The 14,978-nt window shown below is 42.2% G+C and overlaps 1 protein-coding gene across 1 annotated transcript; it reads right to left on the bottom strand.

The window, feature by feature from the left end:
• Window positions 1-1,476: 1,476 nt before the first annotated feature.
• VSIG1 (V-set and immunoglobulin domain containing 1) lies at window positions 1,477-11,093 on the bottom strand. The gene is made up of 6 exons (XM_087877647.1): window positions 11,010-11,093; window positions 10,395-10,596; window positions 8,807-8,974; window positions 5,311-5,430; window positions 4,558-4,696; window positions 1,477-1,887 (listed from the first exon to the last, which is right to left on the bottom strand). Exons 1-6 carry the CDS (start codon window positions 11,091-11,093, stop codon window positions 1,707-1,709), a joined length of 894 nt encoding a protein of 297 aa, XP_087733773.1. The 3' UTR covers window positions 1,477-1,706.
• Between the last annotated feature and the right edge of the window lie 3,885 nt (window positions 11,094-14,978).

Below are 14,978 nucleotides of genomic sequence, written 5' to 3' on the forward strand. Positions count from 1 at the left end.
CCCCGGGATAAGTCAGAGCTGTTTTAAAGCGTTGCAGACAAGGCACCCGGTCTCTCTCCCAAATATCTTTTGTGGACTTGAATCCAAAGCACCGCAGAGTCCTAAGTGTGAGCATGACAGGCAGCTCAGGAGGGGGTTAATTAACTAACAGTAGCAAGTTGAATATGTGAGATTCACACCTTGTGCTTAATAAGTGGTTGCATTCAAACAATTTGTCTGCAGTTTGGTAAAGTCATACCATTTTGGGGGGGTTCGCGCAACCAACTGAACTCTAAATTAAACTATTTGTACCACTCGTTAGGGTTAATTACAGTATGTGACTGGACAGTTGGATTAGACCAGTACAACATTGTAATTGAGCCTGCAGCTTTGGTGGTAAGTTGCGACAGTCATAAAATGGATCACCATGCGATTGCACCCAATTTTAAAACTTGTGTAAAAGGTAAAGGTAAAGGTTTCCCTCGCACGTATGTGCTAGTCGTTCCCGACTCTAGGGGGGTGGTGCTCATCTCCGTTTCAAAGCGGCACTAGGGATTCGAACTGCTGAACTGCCGAACTTTCGATCGACAAGCTCAGCGTCTTAGCCACTGAGCCACCGTGTCCCTGTTAAAACTTGTATAGCAGCTGTTAAATACAAGCTGCTTGTCAAGGGCCCAAAATGCAGTCACTTGACTGTGAGGAGACCCCGGAACTTAGAATCTGAATCATAAGAAGCGTTTTGGGGTTCTGTCTTAACTTCAAAGAGCAGCTAAGTGACTGATCATACTGTAAATGAAAGATTACCTGTACTTTATTTTTCACATTTTCAGAAATCTGCAAAGAGGGACTCTGCACGTGAAAATGTTAAAATATAAAAACGGTATATATAAAAGTAAAAAATTTAAAAGAAGGGTAGGAATTTAATAGGCAGCAGTTATTAAAATGAATTAAAAGGCGAAGGGAGGACTTTCAGGACACTAGCCAGTCCCAGGGCTGCGTGTTCCTCTGTGATTGAGGTACCCGGCTGCTGTGGTTTATCCAATAAATCATAGTTTTAGATAATCTCGGTGAGGTGCGAATCTGGTCAGATTATGGGCTCATGTGAAATGGACAGAAGGCTGGAGAAATTGATCTCAGATGGCTAGATGTACCGTATTTTTCAGAGTATAAGACACACCTACCTTTTTTGGTGAGGAAAAGAAGAAAAAGAAATCTCCCTCTGCCTCTGAGCAATTTTGCCTCGTAACAGCAAACAGCCTGCTTTACTTTCATTTTTGTTTTCAGCATAGCTTGATTAGCACAAGGAAAAAAAAAAATCTGCTCCCAGCAATTTACCTCCTTGCAGCAAACAGCAGAGCCCTGCGCAAAACAGCTGAGAGCAAATCAGCTGAGAGTCGGGAGGCCGATCCAATCAACTTGTGCTAATTAGGCTGTGCTGAAGCTGAAAGGAGCTGTTTCTTCTTGCTGTTTGCTTGCAAGGAGGTAAACTGCTGGGAGGCAGAAGCCAAAAAGTGGGGGCCAGTGGGTGGGCGGGGCTACATTCAGTGTATAAGACACACCTAAATTTTCACCTCCTTTTAGGGGGGGAGAAAGGTGCGTCTTATACTCTGAAAAATACAGTAAATGGTAGCGTGACATTATTTGGAAGACACAGATGTGGGATCAATGTACAAATTCGTGATTAGATGGGCTGCTTTTTGGGGTTCCCCCAATGGCAACTGCTGGTTTTAGGAAACTGGTTGATGGCCCATTTCCTGCGTCTCATTTTCAGGCAATATGGCAACTTGGGCTTCTCCCGGGCTATCATGTTCTCCGGTCTCATTAGGATCCTTGTTTGGTGGGACGGCAGCCATGGGAACGCTGGCTTGGCTGGGCACCGCAGCGTATTCCGCCTTTGCAGCCATAGGCCTGCAAAAAAAAAAAAACAACAAGAAACAAAGGTGAATTGAATTGAATTATTTTTTTTTTAATTAGATTTATATGCCGCCCTTCTCCAGAGACTCAGGGCGGCTTACAATGCGTTAAGCAATTGTAATCATACTTTTGTATATTTTATACAAAGTCAGCTTATTGCCCCCACAAACTGGGTCCTCAATTTACCTACCTTAGAAAGGATGGAAGGCTGAGTCAACCTTGAACCTGGGGAGATTCGAACTTGCAGTAATTGCAGGCAGCTGAATGTTAATGACAGGCTTTTAGTCTGTTGAGCTATCCAGGCTCAACATACTTTATTTGGCCAGGTGTGATTAGACACACAAGAAATTTGTTTCAGGCGCAGAAGCTCTCAGTGTATATGCAAAGCAACAGAATAATGGTAATCATAATAATACCGATAAGAGTAAAGAAGGTAAGAAGGATGAATAATAATACTACAATACTGTATGGATAATACAGTATTTATCTTTTTATTTCTCCTTCCTTCCATTTCCTTCTCCCTCTCTCATCTGTTTATCCTTTCTGTCTTTCCATCTTCCTCCCTACTTCCGTTTTTCTTCTTTCCTTCCTTCCTGTTTATCCCTTTCTTTCCATTTCCTTCCTTCCTTCTCATCTGTTCCTTCCTTCTTCCGTTCTTCCTTTCTTCCTCTTCTCCCCCTTCCCCCTCCCCTTTTTCTTTTTCTCTCTCTTCCCCTTCTTAAAATTTCCACGTGGGCTAAAGGCACGCTTCGATTGCCAACGTGGACATGTTGGTTCCAAAAAGCCAGTTACAGTCCTGCAGGACCAAGAACAGGGTGATGTTATTACTGGAGGGGAATGATAAATGCCCCAAATCAGCCATTGCCTCCTTGAAGGGTTGTAGCCTTTTACCTCGCCCCTCCCTCCGTGGCCCCTTGGAAGTGAATCTCCTCTCACAGACACAGAGATATTAGACAATTGAAAAGTTTAGACAAACATGCATTTTTCTTGATGCAGCATGTTGTAGGAGTTCTAACAACTCTTTTATCAAAAACCTCAGTGGGGGTAATCTTTTTTTTTTTTTTTTAATTTGATTTATATGCCGCCCTTCTCCGGAGACTCAGGGCGGCTTACAATGCGTTAAGCAATAGCTTTCATACTTTTGTATATTTTATACAAAGTCAGCTTATTGCCCCCACAAACTGGGTCCTCATTTAACCTACCTTAGAAAGGATGGAAGGCTGAGTCAACCTTGAGCCTGGTAAGATTTGAACCTGCAGAAATTGCAGGCAGCTGTGTTAATAACAGGGTGCATTAAACCACTGTACTACCAAGGCTCTTTCCCAATTCAAGGTCTTAGATTTCAACTCCATCATTCCTGGGTATCTGGCACAATGCTGATAGTTGAAGTCCAGGGCAAAAAGAGGTACCAAGTTGGAGAAGGTTACAATGACCCTTTTAGGCTAATCCAACTTGGTTATATTTCTATACTTTTATATGCCCTCAAGTTTCACTCTCAGCCTACATGCAGTTTATTTGGCAATGTTATTGAGGTGGTCTTTTTGAAGGGTCTTCATCACTATCTTCTTGAAGGGTCTAGTCAACTAGCCCAATAGCCTAGACAGTCCCCCATGAAGGAATGAACAGTCTAGCCCTACTTACCTGCTGACATAGAACATGGAATAATAGAGTTGGAAGGGATCTTGGAGGACATCTAGTCCAACCTCCTACTCATGTCAGGACACTTATATCATCCCAAACAAATGGCTGTCCAGTCTCTTCTTAAAAGACAGCAGTGATGGAGCACCCACAACTTCTGGAAGCAAGTCGTTCCAACGATTAATTGTTCTCGCTGTCAGGAAATTTCTTAGTTCTAAGTTGGATCTCTCTTTATTGATCTTCCATTAATTTAATAATCCACCAATCTGCCTGGTTACTCATAAATTCAACTTGGTTCCTTATGTGTCCATATAAATTACAATTCTTAGCCTGGGATTACATCCTTTGCTACTTATTGGGAATTGGGAAGGTTTTCTTTGATTTTTTTTATCCTATCTTTTATTGTATAAATAACTCAAGGTGGTGAACATACCTAATATTTCATTCTCCTCCTATTTTCCCCACAAGAACGCTTTGAAGTCGGATTTGGTTTAGCGCTTAAGGTGAACCAGCTATGGTTAGTCCGCTAGGATTGTAGCTTACTGTGAGAGCAATAGCACTAGCACTTAGACTTATATACTGCTTTACAGTGCTTTACAGCCCTCTCTAAGCAGTTTACAAAGTCAACCTCTTGCCCCCAACAATCTGGGTCCTCATTTTACCCACCTCAGAAGGATGGAAGGCTGAGTCAACCTTGAGCCTGGTGAGATTTGAACTGCCAAATTGCAGGCAGCTGGCAGGCAGCAGAAGTAGCCTGCAGTACTGCACTCTAACCACTGTGCCACCACAGCTCATATGAAGCCAGTGATGTATGAAGCCACTTGAGGCTGATTCTACAACTCTATTCTAGGACCATCATTGACAGCTTGACATGGGAACTCAGCCACCTCTGCTGAGAAAAATACACTTGTGACTTACTTGCTAAACTATAGTTCCAACAAACTCTGAATTAAAACCATGAGCCAACCTGGTTTTGGACAAATTTCAGAGAAGCGTTGTTCCAAAAAAATCTCTCTACAAACTTACTGCATTTCCTTGGCTATAGGTTTCTCTTTTCTCCTCTTCTTCTTCTCTCTGGAGATTAGAATCCAACCGACGATACAGATCAAGGCAGCAGCTAGAATTGCCGCAATTAATGCTCCCACAATAATGCCACTTTCTGAATCTGCAGGGAGAGAGAAACTCCTGTCGTTTATAGAAGAAACTCCTTGGCAAAGGTGTGAAGCAGCTAGTTCACACTTCTGAGTGGACTACATAATAGGAAAGGCGATTAATCCATCTTGGCAAGATTTATACATATTGTCTGTTTGTCTTATTAGTGTGTTATGTGCAAACTTGGCCATTCTGCCTTGGGCAACACAACAGGATGAAAAACTCCTGATAATAGGATTGGAAGGCACCATGGAGGTCTTCTAGTCCAACCCGTTCGGCATGACCAGAGATACTAACTACTCTGATCAAAAGACTGACCAGTCTTTTCTTGAAAACCTCCAGTAATGGAGCACCCACAACTTCTGAAGGGAAGCCATTCCACTGATTAATTGTTCTTGCCTGCCAGGAAATTTCTCCTTATTTCTAGGTTGGATCTCGCCCAAAAGGAAATGCTTTAATCCAGTTTATTCCAGTTCTGTTAAATTTCAAGGAGATCTAACATTGGTTCCCTAACATCTTCAAGAATGGGATGCTTGAGTTTTTAACTATAAAGGGCTTGTTTAAACAAGAAATAGTATTAAAACATTGGAAATTAAATTAAATTGAGCAGAAAAGACAAAACTCAACGTTTTGTAGTGAGGTCGATTTGACAGGAGCTGTTCCCAAGAGAGTTGATAGCTGTACACTGGTAATAGCCTTCTTCAAACTGGGACAGGTTGCCTAGAACCAGGCGTCCTGAGTAAGGATCTGAAAAGGAAGACGGGAGGAAGGTCAAGTTGTTAAGCACACATCTTGTAACTAGCTAGTGTTGGCATTGATTTTGCCGAGAGTCACTTGGATAGTGAGACAATGAGCAGGAAGGAGAAGGAGAAGGAGAAAGAGAAAGAGAAAGAGAAGGAGAAGGAGGAGAAGAAGAAGAAGAAGAAGAAGAAGAAGAAGAAGAAGAAGAAGAAGAAGAAGAAGAAGAAGAAGAAGAAGAAGAAGAAGAAGAAGAAGAAGAAGAAGAAGAAAAAAAAAACTTGGTTGATACCTAGGTAACAGACGTAACACTGATATGTAACAGTGATACCCATTGTAATTGGGGCACTTGGTACCATGTCCAAGAATTTTATAAAATACATCAAGAAATTGCAGCTTCCTGCAATAACACCAGTGGAACTGCAAAAAACTGCACTACTCAGAACATCATATATTTTAAAAAGATACTTGGTTGATACCTAGGACTCTGGCAGCAACCCGTATCAACCATTAGCACCTGTCAATCGTATTTGTGACACATTCTTAAATGTTCAGTTGACTGAATTTCATGTTTAATGAATAAAAGATGATGATGACGATGATTTTGGAAGATGGGAAGTTTCAGCCTTTTAAGGTGGGCCAAGTTAAGGAACAAACGCTATAGAGCAGGGGTGTCAAACTCAAGGCCCGTGGGCCTCATCCAGCCCTTAGACCTGGCCCACGAGGCCACCCTGGAAACAGCAAAGGACCAGCCTGCGGTGCCTCTGCCTCAGCAGCTCCCCCAAGCTCTGTTTTCGGTCATGACAGCCTCCTGCAGGTCTCTGCCAGCGTGCAGCCCTCCTGAGCGCTATTATTGCTGGCAGAAGGATGCCCCCAGCCCTGCCTGGGCCACAACAGGTGCCCCCAACACAAGTGATGTTGAGCTGGCCACGCCCATCCTGGCCACGCCCACCCAGCCTCCCAGGTCAAACACAACCCGGATGTAGCCCTCAATGAAATCGAGTTTGACACCCCTGCTGTAGAGGTTCCAGGAATGCTACTTTATTGTAGAGCAGGGCTGTCAAACTCCCAGCCCACGGGCCAGATGCGTCATGTGCTGGCCACGCCCACGCCCAGTTTAGCGAAAGGGAAAAAAGTCCCAATACATCACGTGACAACGCCGTGACGACGCAAGTTTGACACCCCTGTTGTAGAGTATGTTAATATAAGCTTGAAAGCCTATCTGAATTTCTCTCTGTCCAACTTGCACAAAAAAAATACAAGGTGGAATTATTTTGCAATTTTTTCTCATGCTGGTAGTCCTCAACTAACAACAGTTCATTTCGTGATCATTCAAAGTTATGACATGGAAAAAAAGTGGCTTATGGCCATTTTTCACACTTACAACCATTGTAGCCTCCCCATGATCACATGCTCAAACTTTGCTTGTCAACTGACTCATATTTCTGACGGTTGCAGTGTCTCAAGGTCATGGGATCCCCTTTTGCGACCTTCTGACAACCAAAGTTATTGGGGAAGCCAGATTCACTTATCAACCATGTAAAACATCCCATTTGTTTGGGATGGTTTAGCAACTGCAATGATTCACTTAACAACTGTGGAAAGAAAGGTTCTAAAATGGGGCAAAACTCACTTAGCAAATGTCTCACATAGCAACAGAAATTTTTGGGCTTTTAATTTTTTAAGTCGAGGACCACATAAGTGTATTTGATTCAAGCTCAGGACTTGTGTAATCTCTATTTTCCAAGTACTTCCCTACTGCCTGCCCCATTTCTTTGCCCTTTCATTCCTTCCTCAAGGTCAGTAGTGGGTTCCTCTTACCTTCGCTACTGGTTCAGAACTGGGAGCGCTCGCTTCGCTCACCCTTGGTACTTCTGCGCATGCACAGAGCATCCGTGATGACTTCTGGGCTGGTGGGCGGAGCCTCCCACCACCGCCACTACCGGTTCGCCCGGTAGAAGCCCACCACTACCCAAGGTCATCTCTTTCATGCTTGGCAGGGAGCTCATTTGCCACAGAAACATGATGCACCAAGCATCTACCACTTTAGTAGCCAGGGATCCTTGGTGCTCTCTGAGCTTGGTTGTTTTCTTGAAGACATTTCATTACCCAAAGTTCTAGGTAGTTACCTAGTTTGGGTAATGAAATCTCTGCAAGAAAACAGCCAAGCTCAGAGAGCACCAAGGACCCCTCCTTTCAACTCTGAGCTACAGATATTCTTCTTTATTGGCATGGAATCAATGTAGGACATTGGATAGGGGGATTTCTGAGGTGGTGAGTGACAATTGCAGGGCGATGTTGAGAGACAACATGCATGACCCCTGTTGAAAAAAAGTCCGCTTTCCAAGAAAATATGTTCTGGGGAGGACAAATGACTATGGTAGCCCTAAAGAGCTGTGTGGACTGATGCCTTCCGTGATGGAATATATAAAAAAGCAGACTTGGTGACAGAACTTTACCAGCCCTGAAGTCCAACCCTTCATGGAAACTCCTCCTTTTAAGCATCTCAGGAAAAGAGTAGATGGTGTTTATCAATGAGATCGCCTTTGATACAGATTATCCTACTGTCGGTCAGGAGGCCACTCATCCTTAAAGCTTTTGGGGGGGAATTCCTAGTTCCGAGAGTTGCCATCATTTTATAGACCATATAGAACATAGAATAATAGCATTGGAAGGGACCTTGGAGGTCTTCTAATCCAATCTCCTGAAGAAGAAGAAGGAGACTCTAGAGCAGTGTTTCTCAACCTTGGCCACCTGAAGATGCGTGGACTTCAACTCCCAGAATCCTCCAGCCAGCAGAGCTGGCTGGGGGATTCTGGGTGTTGAAGTCCACGCATCTTCAGGTGACCAAGGTTGAGAAACACTGCCCTAAAGCATTTTAGACAAATGGCTATCCAATCTCTTCTTGAAAACCTCCAGTGCTCCACTGGAGCAAGTCATTCCACTGATTAATTGTTCTCACTGTCAGGAAAATTCTTGGATCTTTCTTTAAAGATCTTCCACCGGTGACTTCTTGTCCTGCCCTCAGGTGCTTTGTAGAATAAATTAACTCCCTCTTCTCTGTGACAACACCTTAAATACTGGAAGATTGCTATCATAACACCCCCTATGTCTTCTCTTCATTCGACTAGACATACCCGGTTCCCGCAAATGTTCATTGTATTTTTAGCTTCCAGATCCCTAATTACAAGTTCTAGAGTGTCATGATGTATCATGATGACCAGAACTGGACATAGTATTCCACGTATGGCCTCCACAATGCAGTATAAAGCAGGGAGATAACACTGGGAATACTGTGTCCAATTCTGGTCACCACGATGCAAAAAGATGCTGAATTGTTGCATCTCAGCCTTTACACAGGAACTGGAAGGAGAAAGCTACTCACTGTATAACTCAGTAACAGGCTGCTGTTTATCTCCGATTAGTCTGTACCATTTGTAGGCTGGCTTTGGCAGACCAGTTTCCGAAATGCAGGCTAAAGTAACCAAGTGGCCAATTTCAATGTTAGGATGATGGCTTGAACCAAAACTGCAGAGAGGCTTCGAAGGAGGAACTGGAATACAAAACAGCAAACAAAGCAGTGAAATCAACATTATATTTCTCTTTGTCTTCATTGTGTTGTATTCTTATATTCTAGGGCAGGGGTTCCCAACCCCCCAGGCCATGGACCAGTACCGGGCCGTGTCCTGTTAGGAACCGGACTGCACAGCTGGAAATGAGTGGCAGGGAGCAAAACTGAGCATGGGTGGGATCTAGATTATGCACCCGTCCTCCCCTTCTCTGGTCCATGGAAAAAATTGTCTTCCATGAAACTGGTCCTTGATGCCAAAAAGGTTGGTGACTCCTGTTCTAAGGGAATCTTTCCTAGTCTGGTGCCTTCATGATGCATTGGGCACCTGCTTCCCAACTTGTGAGATGGCTATTCTAGACCCTTTAGTAATTCTCCAGAAATGAGGTTTTAAATATATCATTGGTGGATAGAGACTAGCAACTTTCAAATTTGGCAATTTAAAGATATGTTGACTTTAACTCCCAGAATTGCCAACTGTGAAAAGGGACAACTCTGTTACTCTAGAAAAATATATAATTCTACAAGATCAGAAAAGACTTAATAATTCTGGAATGTTGAGTTAGAAGAAGAATGCAAATGGCCTTCCTTGGATGGCAGGAGAACTGAGAGGAATCCTGAGCAGGAAGTATACATTTAGACCTTGGACCAAGTCGTTCCTTGTTAAGCCATGGTTTAATGTATAAATCTCAACCAACTGCATTTATATATATATAACATGAACCATAATTTGGTTGGTTAGCCAATTGCATGGATTCTATCCCTGTACTATCTCTCTGCACTCAAAATTTGTTTTTACTGGCTCGCCTGTTGCATTACATCATAGTTTGTTTAATAAACCTCAATGAAACAAGTTCAAATCTGATATACACACATAATACCTCAATGCAAAATATGAACTTTGCCGATAGTTAACCAGAAGCTCAAGTAAACATTTATAGACTAGATCACATACCATCTTAAGCCATAGCTTGTTGGCTAACCAGGTTTACACATTGTACTAACGCCATAAACAGTGTTGATCAATGACAATGACTGAATACTTAACACTTAGACTTTTATACTGTTTTATAGTTCTTTACACCCCTCTCTAAGCAGTTTACAGAGTCAGCATATTGTCCCCAACAATCTGTCCCCTCATTTTACCCACCTTGGAAAGATGGAAGGCTGAGTCAACCTTGAGCCGGTCAGGATCAAACTCCTGGTAGTGAGCAGAATTAGCCTGCAATACAGCATTCTCACCACTGCGCAACCACAGCTCTTACATTCAATACGCTAAGCCAGAACAGAATGCAAAATACATTTTGGCTTAGCTTGATGTGGAACCCAATGATCGAATCTTTAATTCAATGTAGCAAGTGACAAGCACAGAAATACGCTCAAGACAAAAAAGAGAAATAAGTACCTAGCACGCTGACCGACACTGATTTTTCTCCTTCACTTGCGGTAGCGTCCTGAAAGTTATAAACTGAACACCTATAGGTCCCGGTGTCTGAGGTCTGCATGTTGAAGATGGTGAGGCTTGCATTTCCTGTGTTGTTTGCTACTCGACTCCGGCCTTTAAACTGTCCAAAGTAATAGGGCGTGCCACGCTGCCACATATAAACCTGTGAAACAGAATTTAACATTCATTAAATTGGTGCTGGAAGAAAAAAGTATTGAGGTTATTTGTTTTCCTCCTGATTTTGAGCCTGCCTGTAAAAAAAGATAAGTTGCCAAGTCAATTCACAAAACAGTAATATATATATATATATATTAGAATTCCACATGTGATAATTGTACATTGGTGTTGCATGCATCACTGATCAACTAGTTGATCGACTAGATTCCATCTAATGCGGAAATATTCTTGGGCTTCCTGGGATACATCAGCAGGATTATGGTCCAAAACATAGTTCCAGATTAATTATGAAGTATTTACAGGGGGGGGGGAACATTTAGAATGGCCTTTACATCCCTCTCACTTAATTCTTAAAATCTGCGGAGCAGATCTCTGGCATCTAATGCCGAGATCCCCAACCTGTGGGCTGCAGCACACTACTAGGCCATGAGGGGTTTGCAACTGGGCCACGGAAAGGGCCAGCAAGTGTTCATGCACACTCATCCTCACTTGCACGAGCAGCAGGCGAGCGTGTTCTGGCTCCCTTAACAAGCAGGAGGTAGGAATTACTAGCAAAACCTCTTTTATTTACACGACTCTGAATTACGTTCATTCAATCAGCAACGTTTGTCCGAACAGTTTTTCAAAGGAATATTTATCAACACAGACCTTATCTCGTTTGGCAAACTGCCACGTAAATTGTTTCCAACAAGGCAAAACTTGGAACAGAGTCTCTCAGAGTCACAGAATGAATGAATGGTTTCCTGCAAAAGCCTCTGTTTGCTCCTCTTTTGTTTCCTATGGGAGGGGCCAATCACCTCCAAGGTGTGGCTTTACTCCCGAGTCGACCCTGATTTCTGAGTTGTTCTTGTCTTCTGGCAGTTCTGCGCATGCACACACTGGGAACAGGCTCCAGTTGTTCCTCTGCCTCCCTGCTGTCTATCTCCCTCTCTGCCTCCGACACAAAGCCCTCGTCCAAGCTTTTCCCAGCCCCCAGGACTGGCCCAAGTTCCTCCCCAACCTCCTCACTGTCTGACTCTGCTGCCAGCTCTGCTGGCTGCCGGCGGGCCACAACAGAGCGCATATGCACACACTCCACTGAGTGGCAGGTGTGCGTGCACACCACTTGCACAAACAGAGCTGCATGTGCGTACACACACTTGCCGGCGGTTCATGCAGAGCAATCCCCTCTCCCCCACCCCTGATCTGCAAAGCTGGAAATGTTGGGGAACTCTCATCTAATGCATGGAAGGAGATTTAAAAATTATTTCTGAACTAGACAGGTTCTGCAAAGAAGAGTAAGGGAAAAAAATCCTGGCTATGGGGATCATAGCTGTTATTTTTGCCAAAGGGGATGAACCTGAATAAAAGGCTGTCCATATCAGTCATATTCTCTGTTTTCTTATTTTAAATCTGCAAGCAACTCCACAGAAATAAGATGCATGCATTTATTATATTCGCAAAATGATGCTGTGTTTAATTAATCAAGGAGAGAAGCAACCTAGAACTAAGGAGAACAGAACAATTAATCAGTGGAACAGCTTGTCTTGAGAATTTGTAGGTGGTCCATCACTGGAGGCTTTTAAGAAGAGACTGAACAGCCACTTGTCTGAAATGGAGTAGAGTAGGGTCTCCTGCTTGAGCAGGGGATTGGACTAGATGATCTCCAAGGTCCCTTCCAACTCATTTTATGATTTTCCTTTTCCCAAAAGAAGAGAACTTGGGGATCTAATTCCACTATGGATGCTGGACAGAGTTACTCAATGAGTAAACTGCAAAGAAGCGGATCCTCCCTGGGAACAATTCACACTCTGCAAGGGGGACAGTAACTCCACAGTGCTTTTTAACAACCCACAGATTATAGCCTAGCAATTTTGCACTGGACAAGTGGCTGTCATGCAATTAATAGCTAGAAGGGTCTGAGCATAGCAAATAATAATAATAAAAAAAACAAGACTAGGGGAAAAATCTAATTTTCCTAGATAAATACATTAAACATTTAGATGTTTAGATAAATTCATTTTTTACTAGGGAAATTCCCCATTATCAATCTTCAGGGATTCCATTGTATTTTCCAGATTTGATGGATTGTGTTTTATTAAACCAAACACTCCAAACATTGGAATTTATTTACAAAAAATCTTTCTTAATGTCGGTTGACCAAAAGCAGGCTACACCCCAAACCTGGCTGCATACATTAGAAACAAAGAAAGAAAATGAAGCTCATATGCGTGAAAGTTAGTCTGAGCCACGAGACCCAAATTTGAATCTTCCAATGATTTTTCTCCAGAAGGAGAGAGGCAAAAATCAGCAGAACTAAAATAATAATAATGTAATTTCACAGAAATGTTGAATTCATGGCTCAGACTAATTGAGATTTTCCACAATTTGGGTATTCTGAATGAGGAACTATTGGTCATGGATATACATTCTGATTTTGGTAACTGAGTGTATACATGCAGAGTCAGGCATGTATGGATATTGCTGATTTCAATTGCAAATTTCAATTTGCATCCCATTCACATGGCGCCCTGGTGGAGTCCACAATTTGCATACTGGATTGCAGTGGTCCTATCCTTGTTTATATAAAACTCAGTGAATTAGCTAACTCACTTATGGAATACATTGTTCCATAAACTATAGGGATGATTTTGTTAAAAATGAATTGGAAATCCTATTGTGTGGTAGTGATGAACATATTACTGCTAAAGCCTATAAAATGTTATTGAATTTAAATCTGGAAAATGAACAAGTAAAGCACTGTATGATTCAGTGGGCAAGGAACTTTGGATATAATCAGGGGTGAAATCTACTTACCTTCCCTACTGGTTTGGAAGTGCGCATGCCCATCACGTGAGATTTTGGATCCTCTGCGCATGTGCAAAGCCTTCTCCACATGCACAGAGGGTAAAAAACAGGTTACTTCCTGTTTAAAACCAAGAAGTAAACGACATCCAGGCAGGTGGGCGGAGCCTCGCGCTGCCGTTGCTACCGGTTCTCCAAACCACCCGCCGCCATTGCTACCGGTTCGCCCGAACTGGTGCGAACCAGTAGCATTTCACCCCTGGATATAATGTACTGCCTGAACAATGGGAGAATATGTGGAATAAAGGTTTAAAATTTACATTAAACAGTAACTTCAAAGAAAATTTCTATAAGATGATGTATCCTTGGTATTTAACTCCAGATAAGTTGTCAGGAATGTATAAAGGTATTTCAAATGAGTGTTGGAAATGTAAATGTAAAGACGTGTGATAAAGCAAAGAAATATTGGAGTAGGATTCATATCTTAATACAGAAAATTCTTAAAGTGAATATAGAAAGAAAACCAGAGACAAATGGCTGTCCAGTCTCTACTTAAAAACCTTCAGTGATGGATCACCCACTACTTCTGGAGGCAAGCCATTCTACGGATTAATTGTTCTCACTGAAAGGGAAATTCTCCATAATTTTAGGTTGGATTCTCTTTTCGATAAGTTTCCATCCATTATTTTTTGTCTTGCCCTCAGGTCGTTTGTTTTATTTATTTATTTTTCACATTTCTGAGCCACTCATCTCCCTCAAAGAGATGTGGAGAAATCACCTCTATCTACATTTTGCATACCATACGCTGTTTTTAGATACCTCCATTACTATGTGTCACCAACAAAAAATAAAGAGGCCTTTTAATAGTTGTGACTTATGAAGAGAAATTTTGAGGGACAGGTGAGTTAAACACTATCATTTCAAAGAACTGAATTTCAGAATCTCACATGAAGTTAGTCCTCGACTTATGATCAGTTCCAAAATTCCAATGACCATCTCTCCTCCCTGCGGTCACCTTATCACAACACTCAGTAACAAACAGCTGTTCGCAGCATCTCGGGATTATGTAATTGTGTTTTATGATGTTTTTTGCTGAAAAGCAGCGTTTATTTCTGGTTTTCAGCAAAACCAACCCACAGTGAACCATTGGATTAAAAACTGCAGTGTTTGCATAACAACCACTGGAAAAAAATCATAAAATTGGGTTGGTCTTTTTAGAACCATTATGATTCAGGACCTTGATAGCCAAGCTCAATTACAGTCATAAATTGAGGACTACCTGTATTAAGAGCATATTAGAAATCCCAAATAACCTTATTGTTATTATAGCTTTCATGTTCTTACCTTGTGAATCCCGCTACATCTTCCCCGTGTATCTGTGATAGACACAGTCTTTTCACAATGACTGGTAGATTTTTCACCCCTATAAAGGCATGTTGATGGCTGTATTTGAGTAGAAATGTTCTAGTCTATGAGTTGGTGATTTGGATTTTAAAAAAGACAACGCATACTTTTTTTTTAATGTGAGCAATAGGGACTTTCATTCTATCGCCTTTTTGGTCCTTAAGTCACCATTAGGAATTC

Source organism: Pantherophis guttatus, chromosome 12, assembly GCF_059756535.1.
Source record: "Pantherophis guttatus breed Tessera chromosome 12, ASM5975653v1, whole genome shotgun sequence".
In the NCBI taxonomy this organism is placed as follows: Eukaryota; Metazoa; Chordata; class Lepidosauria; order Squamata; family Colubridae; genus Pantherophis; species Pantherophis guttatus.